The sequence below is a fragment of the Protopterus annectens genome, chromosome 1.part1, assembly GCF_019279795.1.
Source record: "Protopterus annectens isolate FY-2018-M chromosome 1.part1, PAN1.0, whole genome shotgun sequence".
NCBI classification, from domain to species: domain Eukaryota; kingdom Metazoa; phylum Chordata; order Ceratodontiformes; family Protopteridae; genus Protopterus; species Protopterus annectens.
This window is the reverse complement of record NC_056726.1, coordinates 468,531,705-468,552,377: the sequence shown is the minus strand read 5'-3', so window position 1 is coordinate 468,552,377 and position 20,673 is coordinate 468,531,705. Positions and strand designations below refer to the sequence as shown.

The 20,673-nt window shown below is 39.3% G+C and overlaps 1 protein-coding gene across 1 annotated transcript in view; it reads right to left on the bottom strand.

The window, feature by feature from the left end:
• The window catches only part of ABCB10 (ATP binding cassette subfamily B member 10), a 690,016-nt gene that overhangs the window by 103,650 nt on the left and 565,693 nt on the right, over positions 1–20,673 (bottom strand). Inside the window, exon 11 of the mRNA XM_044076125.1 lies at positions 668–702. Within this exon, the coding sequence (XP_043932060.1) occupies positions 668–702 (35 nt within the window). The remainder of the gene's footprint in view (positions 1–667; positions 703–20,673) is intronic.

Here is a 20,673-nt window from a genome sequence, read left to right as displayed (position 1 = left end):
TCTCCCAACCCCTCTACTTTAAATTCCTCCATCTAAAAGTAGCACTTTCCTCCTCTATTTACAGAGGACAATCTACTCTTTCTAGGACAGAACCATGGTGTGACATTTGGAGGTCTTGATTTTCAGTACAACTGCTTCACATTTAGCAGTAAATCAATCCACTGCATGCAGGAGGATCAGCTGATTGAGGATAACAGATCATCATCTGCAAACAACACAGATGCAATCCCTACATCTCCAAACTGGACACACACTACACATTTCCTGAGTCTTGACAGGATATTCATAAAAATCACAAACAGGACAGGAAACAAGATAGATCCTTTGTGAAGTTCTATACCAATCATGAATGTATGACTTAATATAGATAACAATGACAACAAACCAGTTTCCAAAAGCAGGGACTGAATGACACACAGCTGCATCCCTTGGATCCTGTAATCATATTTTGTTATTTTACAATGGATGTCTGTTGCAGTACACTACTGTCACAAGGAGGTTGCAGCAGACTACAAAAACCATTGAGAGCTCTCATGACAGGTGGTTTGATGCTACAGGATGTCATAGGTAAAAATATAAAACATTTCTTAGCATCAGAAAAATACTACAAATTATTCAGTATGCAATTTTAACTTGGGAGTCCACAGTAACAATACTGGAGTCTTACCTTGTTGCTTCATCCAGCAGAAGAATTCTAGGGTTCTGGAAGAAATATATACATATAATTCCTAATTAGAATAAATTGAAAAAAAGCTGTGAAATCAACAAATAGCTATTCCTTAAATGACAGCATTATATTACATTTGTTTGATAGCAGGAGTTGACAAATTCAGTCAGACGATTAAGTGCATTCAGCATTCTATATCCCCTACTTCTCTATGTTCTCTCCCAACCCTTCCTTGTTTGTACTATGCCCACCTGGAATAACACTGACTTCTTTACAACCACCCATTCTGGAAGTCTTTCCATAGGTAAGCTTTAATCTCCATGAAAAAGCGCTTTTACAGATCCAAGGAGTAATTGACTGAATAGTCTACCGCCTGTGCCCCCTCTTCCCCTTTCTGTCCTTCCTCTTCAGGGAAACCCCCTTCCCATCTCCCTGATATGCACATACAGCATGTGCTTCCTTGTCTCTTTTGGTCTGGAAAGAAAACAGCTTTAGCTACTCTATCATCTGGTCATATCTTTTGCCCACCATTACATACACCATTCTGGGTGTTTTTCTTCTGGATGCCTTTCAACACTCAGATATCCTTTTCCTGCATGACCTGTAAAAATGAGCACTCAAGGTATGACCTGATCAGGTCCTGGTATGGTGTAAACATTACCTATAGCTCTTAACTCTACCTTCTCTAACGATTTATTTCTATATTAATTGTATATGTACACCTTATATACTGCACATTACTGTCTTTTTGTGACTAACAGTTTTGGATATTTTCTTCCTATACCTCTACTGTAAAAGGGCCTTGACCTCCAGTCCGGCCAGGGCAGATATGTTCCACTACCACTTCTCAACACAAAAGTTTGCTCGTTTCAACACCTACGGGTGTTTGCTGATGATTGTACTTGAAAAATTATATCCACAAATAAAAACTCAGCAAAGCACTTGGTTAAACAGCCATAAGATGGACATTTCAAATATATTTATCTTCCCAAGCACAACGTATGTAGTCAGCTGTACTTGAATAGTGTGTGATGCAACATCATCTGTCATCTAGCACTCTATTGGCAGAGAGCAATTTTTAAACCGGCATCAACTGCACAGTATACATGGATCTGATGAAGGGTCATTGAGGACACCCAAAAGCACTTATCCTTTGTTTTGTTGTTTTTATTTTTGTTTTTATTTTTACTTTTAAGTCATTGTTCGATGTGAATAAATACTTGCTGGTTTTAATGAATGCAGTTATCGTCTATGGTAACGGAGGTGAACTGCACTTGCTGATATTCAAGTACAGCTGACTACATACGCTGTGCTTGGGAAGATAAATATATTTGAAATGTCCATCTTATGCCTGTTTAACCAAGTGCTTTGCTGAGTTTTTATTTGTGGATATAATTTTTCAAGTACATTCGTCAGCAAACACCCGTAGGTGTCAAAACAAGCAAACTTTTGTGTTGAGAAGTGGTAGTGGAACATATCTGCCCTGGCCGTGGTCTCAGTGCTGCTTGTTGGTGTATTTATAGTTTATTTTCTTTGCAGTACACTCCTGCTTGGTTCTAGTTGTGTTGTGTGTGTGCATATATATATATATATATATATATATATATATATATATAGACATATACATATATATGGGTCTACTTTGAAACATCTGAAACCCATAACATCTAATTTCATGACATTGAGACCAGAACATCTAAAACCCAAAATATCTAAAACCCATAACATCAAATTTCATAACATCTAACACTACAAATCCCAAGAAAATAACATCCCCTCCAGATATAACCACACCAAACTACCAAACACACTTTTTACTATGTTTCTGCAGGGGGGCAAGCTCTCCTGCACCTCACCCCCCCCCGTAAATTAAAAATACCAACTCCAAGATCGCACTACAGTGGGGAAAAAGTTAATTTCCTAACCCCGCTGTATCAAGCCCCCCTGCAGAAATGTAGTAAAAGGTGTGTTTGGTATAATTACATGTTGTTATATGTGGAGGGGATGTTATCTGCATGTGATTTGTACTATTAGATGTTTTAGATCAGGAGTGTCCAACCCGCGGCCCGCGGGCCGCATGCGGCCCTCAGAGCTCTTCCATGCGGCCCACGACCCTTAAATTTAAATTTAAGTTTAATTTACCTTTTTTTCCGTGTGTTTACACGTCCGCGTACTTTTGCTGTTCTGCGCATGCGCCAACTTTCTTTTTTTTACGTTTTTTTCATACCAGCGTCTTTCCGCTGGTATGCGCATGCGCGAAAACACCGTTCGGGCGTTTTTTATATTACTGGTAAAAGAAAAGCTGAAGCGCGATCGTGAAGAGTGGATTTATTATTTCGTTGTGTGCACACCGACTACACTACAACATAGCAAAAGGTAAGTTAAGTATTTTGACGCTGTGTCTGCTCCCTTAGTTTAGAATGGGTTAAGTCTGGAAGGTGCATTTTTGGAGTTATTTTTGTATTAGTGGCCAGTTTGAAAGGGATCTGGCTGAGTGCTGTCTGTATTTCCGAGGGTATACTTGACAATCTGTATTAGGGTCTTGTCTTTAAAGGTGGACAACATCCAGTATTAGAGACTGTAAGGGTGGCAGTGACTCATTTCATACTGAAACTAGTGTAAGCCGTTGTCCATTCTTTATTGTAGTACATTGGTGTTTTTTGTTGTTAGCTCAGTTGATGAAGCATTATTATAATGTGGTATTAGTAGCGGAGTTTGCAACAATAAGGGGCAGTTAGTGTTCAATCCTAGGAATTAGTCCAGTAATGGCTATGGAACAAAGGAATTGTAACTTTCAGTGTATTTTCAAATAATTGCATGCTTCAAGTGAAGGGAAGTTTATTTTTGCTCACACTGTTGTTCAATGTGCAACTGTTTTGTTTTAAATATGTCTGTTAGTGTTTGTGCTACTACAGAATTTGAAAGTAATGTTTGTAGCACAATAAATGGTCTTCTTTCTTTTGGTGCAGGTTCTACTCCCACAGCATGAGATTAATTGCTGATACTGTAGTAGTGCATTTTAAGTGGGGACTGGGATGCTGCACTCCTGAGTGTGTCTTCCTTTGTGTGAGAGACCAACTATAAACCTGTTTTTGATTTGCCATCCATGCTCAGTCTATTACAAAGATGTTTGCCAGCAGCAAACTTTTCGTGTTACAAATCTCTTTAATGTAGAAGTAATCAGATATATTTTACTTCTACACAGATGGTTCATATTGACTTATATTAGTGGATTGTAATGACAGAAGTTTGAGTAGCCTTTTATGGTTGAAATGTTCTGAAATGGATGTTTTGTTTCATTGCTACTGGAAAATGTTTAAAATTGCAAATTTAAAACACGATCTAACAAGTAGTGCTGTATTATACAAGGAATATGATTTAATACAATCAGGAAGGTGAACCAAAGAACACATGCATGGTCCTAAAAATGTAGGCAAGGGCCCTATGATTTGAAAACAGCTCAAAGGTATACTTTATCCACCACTAGCGAGATGCATTTTCTTTGAATGTGAGTTTCAATGGAGTTTCAATGAATGTGAGTTTGAAGAACAGAAAAGTTTACTGTTGTTCATTCTGTTTGTTTTCATTATGAGACTATTGTTTCGTTAACAGATGGTTATCTTTTTTTGTGCGTTAAAATTTGAAATAAAAGTTTTAAATTACTGTAAGTCAAAATATCTGTAGTCATTGGAGAACTAAAGAAAAAACAGTATGGTAACTGGGGAGACAAGGCCAAGTAATGCGGCACTGGGGTGGCTGGAGGTGTCTGCTGTGTATGTGGGGGCCTGATACCATACACTGCCTAGGGCCCATTTGACCATAATCCAACTCTGCATGTGACATCCCATTGCAAGCATATACTTCTTTCTGTTTTTCTATCCTTCTGCCTAATCCTCTCTCTACACCTCAATCCTTCCTGTAGACTAGAGTGAGAGCAAGAAGAATATAACATTATTCCTAAGAATTGGAGGTGGTTGTAGGCAAAATGTTGAGGGATCAGTGATGACAGGGATAAGGGCATGTTTAATTTTTTTGTGCAGCTTGACTGTAGTTGTGTTGGTATTTACAGCAAGCTAGCCTAACTACTAGTTCCAAAGTACTGCAAAATCAAACTGTAGCTTTCTAATTATTTCATGAGTTGAATTCCCATACCTAGTGACTGCATAATGTATGTAGATGTGGTTTTCAAGTGTCAGGAAGTCATTATTAATAAATGAGAATACAATGGCTCCAAGAATGGACACTTGTGGGACTCTGCAAGAAATGTTTCCATTTACTGAGGAATCATAAGCTCCACATGTGGTGTAGGATTGATTGGATGGGTAGTTATGAAACTACTGTAAACCTCTGGAGAGAAGCTGAGTATTGTATACCTATTTAGTAATTGCCTACAACTGACTGTTTCAAAGCCTGTATCGAGGTCAAGAAGTATTGTACCAGTTATCAGACCAGACATGGTACTGTAATTGGAATGGAAGCAGTGTTTGACAGTCATTTGCAAGTGATTCTTTTTCCAAGTAATTTTGCTAGTGGGCAACTGTTGGCAGTAGGGCAGAAGTCTGAGGGATATTCAACCGTTAAGAGATTTTCAGTGTCAAATAGTTTCATAATTTTATTAGGTTTAATTAGTTGCTTCACACTTAGGTCCCGAGTAACACATGAGACTTGCAAGTTCATGTGTAGTTCAAACATTTTTTAATAATTGTAGTACTACATTAACAGAGTATAACCTAGTACTAGCTTTTTATTTATTAGTACTGGTTGATAATAATTTTATCACTACTACTATTTATGATAGTTTGGATGAACTTGGGTTCCTAGTTTAAACTAGCTAAAATGTCCGTTTTTAAACGAAAATACTTTTATGTATTTTATGCATTTTGTTAATTCTAAGAAACTATTGTACTTAATTAATGTTTTTAGTACTGGATGTACTGTTAATGGATTAATTCAAAGGTTTGTACTTGTTAAATTTTTTTTACAAATAAACTAAGATGTTAGATTTAACTGTTTTTTAAATAATTAGAATGAGATATTGAATTTTAGGGCAAATATGCATTTATTAATTTATTTATTGTTCAAATTCACCTACAATACAGCCACATTAGACCACATACCTGGGGTCTTGCTTTTTTTTTTTTTTTTTTTTTTGTGGTCTTCAGTTAATGTGAGACCTTTTTTTTTTTTTTTTTTTTTTTTGCTCCTCACTTGCCGTTTGCCCCCAGACCATTTCTGTTGACTCAATGCGGCCCTTGCAACTGAAAAGGTTGGACACCCCTGTTTTAGATGTTATGAAATTCAATGTTATGGGTTTTAGATGTTCTGGTCTCAATGTTATGAAATTAGATGTTATGGGTTTTAGATGTTTTGAAGGGGACCCATATATATATATATATATATATATATATATATATACATACATATACTCACACACACACACACACACACACACACACACACAATCACAACATTCAGGTATACGAAACAATCACAATTAAGGTGCACTGATCATATCTGACCAATTTCAAGTTCAGCACTCGTTTGCTGTTGTTAATGCCCTCTCATTCTACTGCTGGATATCCAGCCCAGGTTTGATGAAAAATTTCCTGTATCCTCTTCCTAATCTGCTGCCATCTGATAATCATACCTGGATTGCCATGACCCGGACTTGGGATGCAGAGAGTCACATCTGTCACTTATCAGTTTACTTAGATAGCCTTGCCAGATCCTCCCTTAATGCACTCACCTCCTGATACCTGAAGATTTCCTGGCTGGATTGGCTTTACCTGAAATAAATTCCTGAGAATGCAGTTGTGCATCTTACCTGTAAACAAATATATGCATAAAAACTATAACAGTTATTAAAAAAGCTTAAAATATGAAAGTTCTTCAGAACACACTCTTCTCTATAAAGATATTAATATGTCAGTCTGACATAATGGTGATTTTATACGGAATAAGTAATTATGTAGTACATATTAATAAAATTAACAGCCACTTTATTAATATCTCTATAACCATAGCAGAGCTCAACTACCAGAATGACTTTTGCTCATGCAGATGACATCACTAATTTGCTGCAGATCAGTTTTGTAGATCTCACCCCATTTTTTAGATATTTGCATAAGTATGATTTGAATGCATAACTACACATTTGATAGACAAATAAATGCAAATTTCTGGCAATCAGTGCTGATTAGACATCAACTATCAGTGAATAAATGTTTAGCATTGTGTATCCTTTCACTTGATACAATGGAGTATCATAAATACCTTTTGGTCCAAAATAATATTCTTAATATATATGGCACATAGTCGTAATATGTCTTTCTCTGTTATGAAGTATTCAATGTCTGAGGGGCCATTCCTGACCTCTTTGGCAAATGAGCACATGGCATGCTGTTCTACAGTGCAAGTGGACAGAGATATGCATATCTTATTACTAAACAAGTAGAAATATCTGCAAATTGGTGGTAGACAGATGGCACGCATTAGTGACAATTTTTGCAGCACTATGTAAGCTTCCATTTGATACCATGAAGTACTATATATACTCCAGCTGGGTCAAGTTAACAGAAATATTAATATAGTATATATTCATAATTTACCACTTTCTGGCTTACTCACTGCTGTACTTGGGTCAGCATACATTTCTGACCTGTATGCTGAACTGTTCTGTGGAATGCTGTTCCAAATTGCTATTATGCGGACACTGCCCAACATATTAACATAAATATGTATATATGCATAAATATCATATTTATTGCTAAATAAGTATAAGCATTTGCAAGCAGATGCTAGCTGGATAACCGTTCTCAAATTTTCCAGTACAATGTAATCCTTCAACTGATTCCATAAAGTGCGATAAACTTGGTCAAATTACTAACAAAAATATTAGTATAGCATATATTCATAATATGACATATAAATCACACTTTCTCACTTACTTGCAGCTACGGAGGCCTGAAGGCATTCTTGACCCAAGTGCTAACTTAGCCTGTCAGTTGTTGTTCTGAAATGCTACTAAGTGTACAGTCCCAGACACATTTATGTGTTGCTAATGAAATAATAGTTATGCAAAATCTTACCATAACAATAGATGTCTTTCTCTTCTCTGTTGCATTATTCATAACATGAGAGAGATGCCCGCTGCAAGTGACCCGACACTGACCAGTATACAAAAGACTTTAATACTATAGGGTGCGTCTTAAGTTGCACATGAGTTGCAATCAGACATCGGCCATAAAAGTGACGTACACGCACACCATCCTCAGAACTGACTGCCCCAGGAGGAATGCCAGCCTAAGGAAGTAGGGTAAGAATCATCCAAGAAGAAGCAAGGCCAGAGGAAATGAGGGAGGGATATGAATACTGCAACAGAGAAAACAACATCTACAGTTATGGTAAGATTTTACACAACTGTTCTAAGACCTTCTATTCATCTGTTGCAGTATTCATAACATGAGGGAGAATATCAAAGCTCATGAAGTAAGGGAGGAAGGTGTAGCCAAGGAGTTTTCCGGGAAGCCCTGCTGTATGGCTCTGGCAAACCCTGCTCCAGATTTAGATATTCTATCTAATCCGTAGTGTTTGGTGAAGGTATGGACTGAGGTCCATGTAGCTGTTTCAAGAAATGAGTTAGTGTCCAATCCCTTGAATAAGGCCCCAGATGAGGCAACAGCCTAGTGGAATGAGCCCTAACAGGGGAGTGAAAGGTCTTACCAGGGTGAGTGTAGCAGAAGGAAATAACCTTGGAAATCCAGGAGGAGATAGTCTGCTTGGACACAGCCTGCCCCTGAGCCTTGGGGGTGGTAAGAGACAAAAAGCTGATCTGGCTTTCTAACAGCCTTTGTTTTATCCAAATAAAATCTAAGTTGCCTGTGGACATCTAAGGTATGGAGGACCCTCTCACTAGAGTTCTGGAGAGAATGGAAAAAGTTTGGTAAGTATATGGATTGATTTAGTGATAGGTCATTGACTACCTTGGGCATAAATAATGGGTTTGTGTGCAGGGAGACCCGTCTTTATGGAAGAACAGAAAGGGCGGAGATACCATAAGGTCCTGTAACTCAGACACTCATCTGGCTGAAGTTAAGACTAAGAGTAACACCATTTTCCAGGAACAGTGCTGAACAGTAGCTGAGGAAGCTGGCTCGAGGGGTGGGAGAGTCAGCTTTTCTAAGACAAAGTTAACGTCTCAGGGAGGCAGGAACACATTTTCTGGCAGGCCTAATGTGTAGGACCCCTTTAAGAACTTGTTTTGCCTCAAATCTGCTAGCTAAAGGGGAATACAGAGGGAGACAAGCAGATATGGCTGACATATGAGATTTTACTTGAGGATAAGCCAAGCCAGCATTGAGCAATTCACACAAGCAAGTCGAAACCAAGGGAGTTTCCACTGTTAATGGATCCTGACTTCTTTCAGACACCAGACTGAAAATCTCTTCCATTTTGCTAAGTATGATTTTCTGGTATTTGGTTTCCTGGTCATCTGTAGGACTGTGAGCACATCCTCAGAGGACAGGTATTAATGCTCTAACACCCACAGGGTCAGCTGAAGAGTCTCCAATTGAGGATGAATGACGGTCCCTTTATCTTGTGCGAAGAGTTCCACTCTGTGAGGTAACTTGTGGTGATTGCCATTGGCTAAAAGCAGGAGAAGAGGGAACCAGTGCTGTCTTGGCTAAAAAGGGGTCACCAGCAAGACTTTTGGTTTGTCCAGCTGAATTTTATACAGGACTTTTGGAATGAAGGAGGGGGAGGGAATGCATATAAAAAACATGCCCTTCCAAGAGAAAGAGAGGGTATCCACTTTCCAGACCAGAGGATGCAGCTGTCTGGCACAAAACTGTGGAAGTTGTCTGCTCATGTGGGAGACAAAAAGGTCTGTTTGAGAAACACCCCACTGGTGGACAATATCTAGAAACATCCCTTTGGAGCATTCATTCGTGGGATGGTGTTTGTGACCTGCTCAAATAATCTGTAATACATTTTTGAGAGAATGAGATGTACACTGACTGAAGGGTTACCTGGACATTTACGGCCAGCTCCCAAACCTGAACAGCCAGTCTGCATAGTAGATGGGATTTAGTCCCATCCATTTGTTTACATACAAGAGGACTGTCACATTGTCTGTGAACAGCTTTAGAGGTCCTGGATGTAATAAGGGGGTGGAAAGCTTGCATGGTCAACAGCAGCAATCTCATCTCCCTTAAAATGTGTTTTTTCAGCACAGAGGGAGACCAGGTCCCTTGTACTTTCAGGTAGCTGAAGTTTTCTCCCCAATCTATGTCTGAGCCATCTGTGCAAATCTCTTAACGAGGAGCAGGAGGGTGTAAGGGTAGTCCTGGGTTGAGTGACACAATGTATCCACCGTTACAGTTTCCTCTTCAGACAGGGGATGAGGGGAACACAGAATTCTACGTTATGCTGGTATTAAATCTAAACTGATTTTAGATACCATTGCCATTTTCTCATGTGGAGTTTGGCTAAGGGGAGCATGGGAATGGTGGATGCTATGAGGCCCAAGACGTTGAACTCTCTCGCTGTTAGAGGTGATACACCAACAGAATGTTTTTGAAGAGGTGAGGTCATGTATCTTTTGTGGGAGAAGAGAAAGACTCTTATAAGATCTGTTTGAATCCTGCATCGCAGGAAAATTTGATTGTGTGAAAGGGTAAGAACTGATTTTTTTTTTTTAAGTTTATGGTGAACCCCAGATTTTGTAGGAGGTTGATGGTGGAGGCAATGTTTTTCTCCAACTCCTCTATGGAGGCAGCTAGAAGGAGAAGATTGCCCAGATATAGAAAGATGTGTATTCCCTGGAGTCTGCAGTAGGCAATCACGGGAGTAAGGCATTTGGTGAAGACTCTAGGTGCGACAGAAAGCCCAAAGGGCATGGCACACAATTGAAAAATGCCCTAATGATACAGAGAAGTGCAAAAATTTCCTGTAGTTGGGATGCATGGGAGTGTGCAGATATGCATCTTTGACAGCCAGGGTAACCATGAATGCTTGGGGCAGAATGAGTGGGAACAGAGTCTGGAGTGTCAGCATGCGGAAAGTGGGTACTTTTGGGAAGGTATTGAAACGTGACAGGTCAAAGATGGGTCTCAAGGGATGCTCCTTCCTGGGCACCAGGAACAACCTGGAATAAAATCCTTTGCCTATTTGTTTTTTGGGGACATACTGAATGGTCCCTTGGTTCAGTAATTCTAACAGAACATCTGGAAAAAAGGCAAGTTGTTCCCTGGGAGGTTGAAGGATGCCCCTGAAGGAGGGTAGTTGATCCCATACCATGACGTACCCTTTCTGTATAACAGAGAGGACCCAGGAATCTTGAGTTATGCTTTGCCAGGCTGGCAGGGATAGCCCTAATGATACAGGTGCTGCAAAAGTGGGATGTGGGCAGGAGGGGAAAAGCAGTCAAAGAGAGGATGGCTTATCTGAAAAGGGCCAATTGGATGGCAGGGTTGATAGTGGAGCCCTAGGCTGCTGTTGTCTCCTGTCACTCTTTTTTGTTCTAGCTTGGGTGTGACGAGAATGTCTACGCACAAATACAGGCTTTGCAGGGTAATTTATTTGGAACTTGGGAACTGGGAAAACAAAAATATGTTTAAATTCCTGCAGTTCTTTACCCTTTTCCTGCAGAGATTTACACAGGTTAGCAGCTGCAAATCCAAATAAAGCAGAATTGTCCAGAGGAGCATCCATACATTTAGCTTTAATGTCCATAGGTAAGGCTTGAAGCCTTAGCCAAAAAAATCTTGACATTACTGACCGATCCAGAGGCAGCTGCTCTGGTGGAAGTCTCTGCAGCATCATAGCTGCATTTTATGGGCGTGCTACTTGAGAAGAAGCACAAAGCAATGACTTAGCCAAGGTTTCACTGTTAGAGTCAGGTAGGCCCACAATTACCTGCAAAAGTTAATAAGTTCCAATACAAATTTAGTATTTGGTAATTTACGGCCCTGAATGCCAGAGTGGCAGAAGTAAGTACTTTTTTGCCTAGTCTATCCAGAATCCTACTATCCTTATCAGATGGTAAGAGGGTAGTGGAGGGTAGCAATTTTGATGGCTTGTTAGAACCCACAAATTACAGAAAAGTCTGTGGGAGGACAACTGTAGAGGAGCTTGCAATCCCCTGAAACATTGTAGGAGCAGACTGGTGTTTTGGGGGTAGGTAGATGGGAATCTGCTTCCTGAGAAACTGAAGCAAATGCATCCAGAAAGGCAGGTAATACATGAGGGATAGCTGATGGGTTAGGTGATTCTTCCTGTAATAGGTCATGATATTTCTTTTGTACTTCAGATACTTGGGTGCTATCCCATTTAAATTGGTCTCTCATCTTGGCTAGGGTCTCTCCAAAGGACAGGTCTTCCATTGGTGAGTCTGTGCCATTTGATTCCTCTTGAGGCTAGGCATAATCCAGGGGGGAAGGGATCTGAAAACAGCAAGTCAGGGACTCATCCCATGAAGATGCCTTTTCCTCAGATGTATCCTCTTCCCTAGTTCTTTTAAGTGGAAAGAGAGTACCATACCTCTCAACTATGCCGAATTTCTCAGTTATTACTGGTTTTGAGGTCCAAATAATGGGGTGCCATGATTCCCAAGTGGCACCCCTTAGTTTCGGAGTTTCCCAGATTTCTTTTTTACATTTTTCTTATTGACCTGACGTCATCACGTGCGCGATGACGTCAGCTCCGTGAACAGCCTGCCAGCCTGTCAGAATCGAGCTCCAGGGATGACATGCGAGCATTTCCGGCTACTATGAGTGGTGCTGCAAAATAGTTCTTAAACTGCAAGGGAAAGACTCCTTTGCTTTTAAGGTGCGAAGGTCCAGGAACATATGCTGCAAGGTTTATTTTATATATTTAAGGTTTGTTTGTTATTTTATATATTCAAGGCTCCATTAGGGAATGTAAGTGGTGGCTAAATAGGGAACAGACATATGATGCTGGACAAGCAGTTTCTTCCATGAGCGGTGCTACAAACTGTAAGGGAAAAGCTCTAGACATTTAAGGCTTGTTTGTTATTTTACATATTCAAGGCTCTGTTCGGTAGGGAATGTGGTTCGTTATTTTACCTTTATTCAAGGTTCGTTATTTTATGCATTCAAGGCAAGCAAGGCTCCGTTACATTATGCATTCAAGGCAAGCAAGGTTCAGTTACGTTATGCATTCAAGGCAAGCAAGGCTCAGTTACGTTATGCATTCAAGGCAAGCAAGGCTCCATTACGTTATGCATTCTAGGCCAGCAAGGCTCCGTTACGTTATGCATTCAAGGCAAGCAAGGCTCAGTATGTTATGCATTCAAGGCAAGCAAGGCTCCGTATGTTATGCATTCAAAGCAAGCAAGGCTCTGTTGTGTTACGCATTCAACGCAAGCAAGGCTCTGTTGTGTTACGCATTCAACGCAAGCAAGGCTCTGTTGTGTTACGCATTCAAGGCAAGCAAGGCTCTGTTGTGTTATGCATTCAAGGCAAGCAAGACTCCATTATGTTATGGAAGCAAGGCTCCATTATGTTATGCAAGCAAGGCTCCATTATGTAAGGGTGTGTGTGTGTGTGTGTGTGTGTGTGTGTGTGTGTGTGTGTGTGTGTGTGTGTGTGTGTGTGTGTGTGTGTGTGTGAGATACAAATTAGATATAATTCAGTGTTCACTTTAAGAATGGGACTGCACACAATTTGTTATGCATAAAATGTTAGGATAATGAGAATGTTTAAGCCCGTCTGTGGTTTGTGGTCCTGAATATTCTATGAAGGAAGAAGTTCCAATGTGTGAAAGGTTGTTCACGTGCTGTATTTCGAATAGTATGTAGATAAATAATCCACCATTCAACTAGAAAATAGAGCAAGGAGATATGTCTCCCAGTGAAGCAGATGCCCGTTTCACCTGGCAAAGTGTTATTAAATAAGGGAAAGCTTAGAAAACTGCAGATGTAGTAAGTTGGAAACAAACTGAATGATACTGACTTCAGAAATGTTACTGAGGCAGTTTCAACAAGTTGGAGATCAAGCATTTTTTTTTTTAAACAAAAGACACTGTGAGGTAGGATATTTTATTTCATGTACATGTAATGTAGCTAACTATACCTCCAGGATAAGAGTAATAATTAATCAGATAAAATGATACAAGCTATTTTTTAACTTGAGTTCCCTTCCTTCCCAATGCTTTGTACTCCTTGATTATTGGTGTAATTAGGCATCTCATTAGACCTGGTTACAGAATAACCTTTCTATAGAAGTTCTATATGTGTTGAGAAAGGAAAATCCTCTCACTACCTGAGATCTGTGTCCACAAATCAATGATTTGGAGTATGCTATAATAACTTGGAGGAGCTTGTCAGTCCACACCATTTTTTTGTACTAAAATTTTGCTGAGAACAGGATATTGAGCACTTTAGGTTGATTTTCTACAGTCCTCCTTTCTAAATGACTATGAACTTCCTATGGCAGCCATTCTGCATATGTACAAATGATATCTTGCATTGTTTGGTCATTTCTAGTTTTATGCACTTTACTAGAGGGCAATAAATGATTTATAATAAAGATTAACTACTGACTAACTTGTTTATGTTGCAGAAGAAAGTTGCTTTTTGTTCTTGAAACATGCCAGCTGACAGTAATGTATATATTATATTGTTTGCTTATATCTTGAGATGAAGACACTTGCGTTGCTCATTTACTTTGTGAATTTATGCATTCAGTTTTAGCACTTTGGTATGTTTCACACCACACCTAAAATGTTAAGTTTCCCTAATCCACTGCACAGATTTAGAAACATAATTATCTAAATAACAATGTTCACGTTTTATTCATCAGGTTGACGTTTGGGCCAGAGAGACTACAGATACCTATTATGGCTTATGAAATGCCTTCTTGTTGTTTCAGTCTGAGAATGCAAACATTATTCTAAAATTAAAAATCTAGACCTACTTCAGTTAAATATGCCTGGTGGTTAGAGTTACCCAAGCTCAAACCCTGTACCTTTGGAACAGGTAGCAAGAGCCTGAATTCCCTACCAACCACTTGTGAAAACTGTCCAGGTTTCTTGCCTCATTTTTGTTCTGTTTCTCATAATATCTGTGGTTTTCTGGATTTTTGTGGCAAATCAGTGAAGGACTGAATTGACGAAATAATGACAGGCATTTGAATTTCAGACTTCATATTCTTCAGAAAATACATGGTAACATGAACCTTTTATTATAGCAATTTTCCAAGTTTTTAAGATCAATATTTGAAATTTGTCCCTATTTTTGGGGCTGTATTCCTCTATTATTGGCTTTGTCCAGGTATTTTGGGCTAAGAAGTTGAGAGCTATGGTGGGTGAGAACTGAATTCACTAAATGATAGCCATTTATGTTTCAGTCTTCCTACCTTTCAGGAAACATCTTATTTGGCATAGTGGTATGTTGCTCTGACTGTAGTGCACAGGGTCCTGGGTTCAAGTTTTGGCAGTGAAATGCATGGTGGTAACACATTTTATTCTAGCAACTTTCCAGGATTATACAAGCAATGTTTAAAATGTGTCCCTGGTTTTTGGACTTTTGTCCCCACCAATAAATTTTGGCTTTTTCCAGATTTCTTGTGCTGCAAAGATAAGAGATACAGTTGAGTGTCGAGTGGATTTTAAATGGAGCTGAGAGCTTCAGGGGAAGAGAAGTTTAGTGCTGCTTATGCTGAGTCTGCTTATATTGTTAATAGCATAACAGGTTGAATGCTTGCTTTTGATGCAGTAGGCTGTGGGTTCTACTTCCACAGTATCTAGATGTATTGCTGATCTTGTACTGTGTTGTACTTTTAAAGGGGGTGGATGCTGCAGTCCTGAGTATGTCCTGTTTGGCGGCGATAACTAATAACTATGAACCGATTATCATTTTGCCATCCATTCCCTGTTGCAATATTACTAGCTTATCATTTTTTAATGCAACATAGGCAAATTATTCCTCAAGGACAACAGGCACTTTATTTGTAAATGAAGCAATGAAATATAAAGTTGTTTGCTACCAGCAACCTCTTCATTGGTTACAGATCTCTTTAATGTGGAATTATTTAGATGACTTTTACTTCTGCAGAGACTGTGCATATTTACTGATACTGGTGGATTTTAGAAGTTCGAGTAGACTTTTATAATGGAAATTTCTGAATTTGGCAGTTTTGTCATTATTGGTGCATGCATTTTATTTCATTGTTTACTGGAAAAATGTTCAAAACAATAAATTTAAAACACCCTCTACTATTGTGTATTATACTAGGAATATAATTTAATACAATCAGGAAGGTGCATCAAAGAAGATGTGTATGTTTCGTGCCCAAGGGGCCTATGATTTGAAAACAGCCCAAAGTTAATCTTTTTCTGCCACTGGCCAGATGTACTTTCTTTGAATGTGGGCTTCAATGCTGTTTCAGTGAATGTGAGTTTCAAGGGTAGAGAAGTTTTAATGCTAATTAATGCTAAGTCTGTTTTCATTGTGAGACTGCATTGTTTTGTTTAGCAGATGTCTATTAGTGTTTGTGCTGTAAAATGTAAAAATACTTTTAAATGAAATCCAAATCATTGAAGAAGTAAAGCAGTATGCACATTACAGTGTTTATGGTAAATGGAGTGAAATAGCCAAGTAATGGGACATTGGAATGGCTGTAAGGGAGAGGCCCCATTCTACCATATCCCACAATTCCATTGCAGTGGGCAGGGTTACATAATTATGCATGCAAATTGTATGTTATCAGCATACAAATTTATGAGCTTTGTCCAGATTTTTGATGTTTCCATGTTGAGAGGTATGGACAGTACTGAGTGGGAGGCTGTAAAGCCTGGAGGAGGCCAGAGTGACATAAGGGTATTGAAAAGGTCCAGGGTAAATTGCTGACTATCGCTAGCAGGATCTTTTGGAGAAGACAAATGCTTGTTTTTTTGTTTGTTTTTCCCATGCAGGTCTGCTTTATGTAAGGGTTGGAGAGCCCAACGCAGGCCTACATTCGATCAGGTTGGAATCTACCTCTTCCCTAACAAAGATCGGTGGAATTCCCTTAGGGCCTTCAGTAATCACAAGCTGTGGTTCCCCCCTTGGACATCTGACATAGATGCCTGCTTGGCTTCTGTGGACGTGCTAATGTTCTGCTCCAAGGCGGCCTAGACGTCAAGGTCAGCCTGCTGATCTGGGCTGTGAATCAGGCATGTTTCCAGGCTGTCTTCCACTTCAAGAGAGACATTGGTATCCAGAGGCACAAAAGAAGGTTCGGGCTTTTGTTTTTTTGGCCTTCTGCTTCAAAGCAGACTCAGCTTGGGGCCCCAGGGATCCCTCCATTGCACTTTTTGCTAGCAGCTTTTAGCCTTGATTCTCAAGGTAGATGGACAAGGGAGGATAATCTACTCCTTAAAGTCTTTGGGACAAATTTCTGACAAACAGAGCAGTTTTTGTGGTCTTAGTTTGAGCCTATGCAGAACAGGCACTGGAGATGGGCTATCCTTGTGTGGAATTTGTCATCCACATTGGCACTTGCCCCTCTTGGATGACATGAACCCTAACCAAAATATCAGCAAAAGTCGAAACAATTTCCCAATGGGGCACTTATCTGAATTTGACTCTGAGTCAGACTGTATATTGGAATCTGGTGTTCGGATCTGACAGCAGAAATGTTCTAAGGATGGTTGGTGCATACATCACTTTTATGGCCGATGGCTGATCACAGTCTACGTGCGATGTACCACACACCCTACAATAGTGGTCTTATGTATACTGACTGACGTTGGGTTGTCTACGACTGGGAACTCCCTTGTGTTATGAATACTGCAACAGATGAATAGGAGGACATCTACAAATATTTCCAAAGCAGTGGTAGTTAAGACACCAACCAGTTTTCCAGCATTATGTAAGCATTCATTTGATACTATAAATTTACATGTAGGTGGCTTCTTTGTCAAGTTATTACCACAAATATCAACACTGCATTTACTCACAATTTTGCATAATAGTAACTCTCACTTTCTCACTTATTGACCACCCATTTGGTTCAGCAGTCTCAATTATGAAGGGCACACATACTAAAGGAGATCAACAGAACACTTCATATCTCACTGTTCTGACCATTTATTAAAAAGAGTCTGAAAAAAGTACACACACACACAAGTGTATGTGATATGTAAATACACGCGCACACATGGATGAAAAATAATGGTAGACAAAGGACCAAAATCAGGGACAGCTACTGCCCTTACACACTTAGAAATTTGCAAGAATAACAGGCTTTGCATTAGCATGCTTGTGCTGAAGGTTATTAAGCCTGAAACTCAAATGCCTGTCATTACTTATTAACTCCAATCCTCATTAATTTCCCTGAAAAAAAAAAAAACTAACAAAAAAAACCCAGAAACTTTACAAGGAACATACCAAAATATGTCAGGGGCAGCTGAATGCATCTACACACACACACACACACACACACGAAACATGACCACCAATCACAACCACTTGTATGACTACAATTAAACATCTGAGGTGTACAGTTACTATCAAGTGAATGAATAAATACATAAAGTACAGTTGTGTAAGAACTTACCACAACAGTGGATGTTACAGTATTCCTGACAAATGGGTTGTCACCGCTGATAGCCTGGGTATCAAAGCTTTACCTTCTTGAGGTTGTATGTTCAGTGAATGACATCAGCTAATAAGCAAAGGGGTATATAAATCCACGTATGTATGAGCTTGAATCCTCAGGCCATCTCCAATGCAGTGGCCATAGGACGACTGGTCAGCTAGGAGATGTGTAGCTCGAACTGGCAAATAAACTCTCCCCATTTCTACATAGCAAAACAGAGGGGGAGACAAAAAGGAAAGTTGAAGTAAGCCAAAGAAGAGGTGATGTGGGGTGGGGAGGAATACTGCAACTTACACAACTGTACTATGTCCTGACTGAAATCACTGTTGTATTATTCCTGATATATGGGGGACTCCCAGAGTTGAAGTGGGGAGAGAGAAGGGTAATTGGCTACTGAGTAGATGAGCTGTCTAGCACTCGACAGGATAGATCTATGCCAGGCAAAGATCACCTCTCAGAATTCTGTATGATACTGAGTAAAGAGACCGGGCTTTGAGGCTATCAGCTTAGGACATTGTGTTTACTTCCTGCATTCATTTGGTATGGAACCTTTGTGGTCTAGAAGTGTGGAAGGCACTGAAACCTTGCACTGCTAGGGTAACTGCTGCTTTAAACCATGTCTTGGTAACTTCACAGATGTCTACATTTGCGAGTTCCTGGGGCTTTGCATTTTGGTGTACAACAGGAGGCTTCTCCTGAAGCATGTTTTCGCAGGCTGGTATCAGGTTTCATTTATAAAGCGTCAGTCATTACAAAGCACCCCAGTCAAGATGATAACATCAGCTTATCCAGCAAAATTGTCTAGTGTAAGCATTGTGAGACTCTATATAGCTGCAAACAAATACATTAGTAGCCCACCCACATACACACTCCAAACCTATAGCTTAGCTGGGTTGCTAAACTCTGTCTGATGCCTCAAGACTGTAAACCACGGGTCATTCACTCTATGAAGCTCTGTCATGAGCAATACAATTCATCTTTCAGTTTAGAACAAAAAAATTTACAAAATTCCCATGCCAAAATACCATAAAAGTCATTTGCAAGGCAGGTAGAACATGACACACTCTCACAGAACATGGACTCATTCGAGATCTTACAATGACTGGGCCAACACTAACTGAAGCTTAGCACTAACAGATGCTCAAGTGCATGATTTTTAGATGCAATCGCATATTAATTATTTTTATGTTCGTCACAGTTTTCAGGAGACTCTGTTAGATTTAAATAAACAGACTGATGTCCCTTACATAGTATGTTGCCTCAGGATGTGTGAAGCAAAGACTATTTTTTTTTGGTTTTAAAAATATATTTTCTGAAGTTTAACACTTTAAAATATCTTCCATCAGTTAATGTGCATAAACAAGAATTCAGTTTTTTTAATCTGCAGTGAATTGTGCATTATAGTATTAGCATAAGTATCATCATCGTCATTATCATTCTCCTCCTCCTCACTGAATTTTATGTTTGCTGTATTTTCCCTCGAGAACTTGGTGTGTCAGCCCATTATGATACTTGAAATAGACTGCTTTGTGCAGTTCAATTATTTACTTTGTGCATTGCATTACTTTAAAATACCTTCCATCAACCACCGGTTTTGATACAATAGTTTACATTTACTCATAGTTGAGTTTCAATGAGCAGACACACTAAGTTACTTGGAACATGAATAGCTACCAAACTTTAAGGCCATTTGAACGGAACAGTTTGCAAGTATGCAAAGTAAGCATAGATGATCTGCAACTTGGATGTTGTGATGCAAGTCAGGCCATGCTGCTATTCAACCACATTCTTTCCTAGTAACAGTCTACAGGAAACCGATTCCAATCTGTAGCAGACATTCTGATAACACTAAAAGAATCAATTGTGAGCCAAAGATATACATCATAATACTTGCATGTGTTGTTATTCTCAGTCAGCACTGCACATTCTTTTGAGACAAAAGGTAGTAAGACCATCCATTTATTTAGAGTTTAGCGTTAGACACACCAATTACATAATGCGATTCACTGACTCAGTACAACAGGGTTCATTGTTTCGTTTCTTATTCCTACATGCTTTTTCTACTCCCAGGCTCTCACTCTCTTCTGCTATTTTTCAGCTGATAGAGAGCTCTGATCACATCACCCACTGCTATCACCCATGCTGCAATGCTGTGTATGCACACACACATGTGTGTGTGTGTGCGCGCGTGTGTGTGAATATAAATATTTAGAAAATCAAAGGCTTTATAGTAAATGTCATCATTTGAGAGGCAAACTGGTACTTCATTAAGTGATCTGAATTAAGGATGCAAACTGGAATATATTGAGAAAAAACACTACAGTTGAGAGGTATAGCCATGGGTTTAGTGAAACTACCTGGTCAAAAAATTTCAAAAAAATAAATAAATTAATTAACCACTCA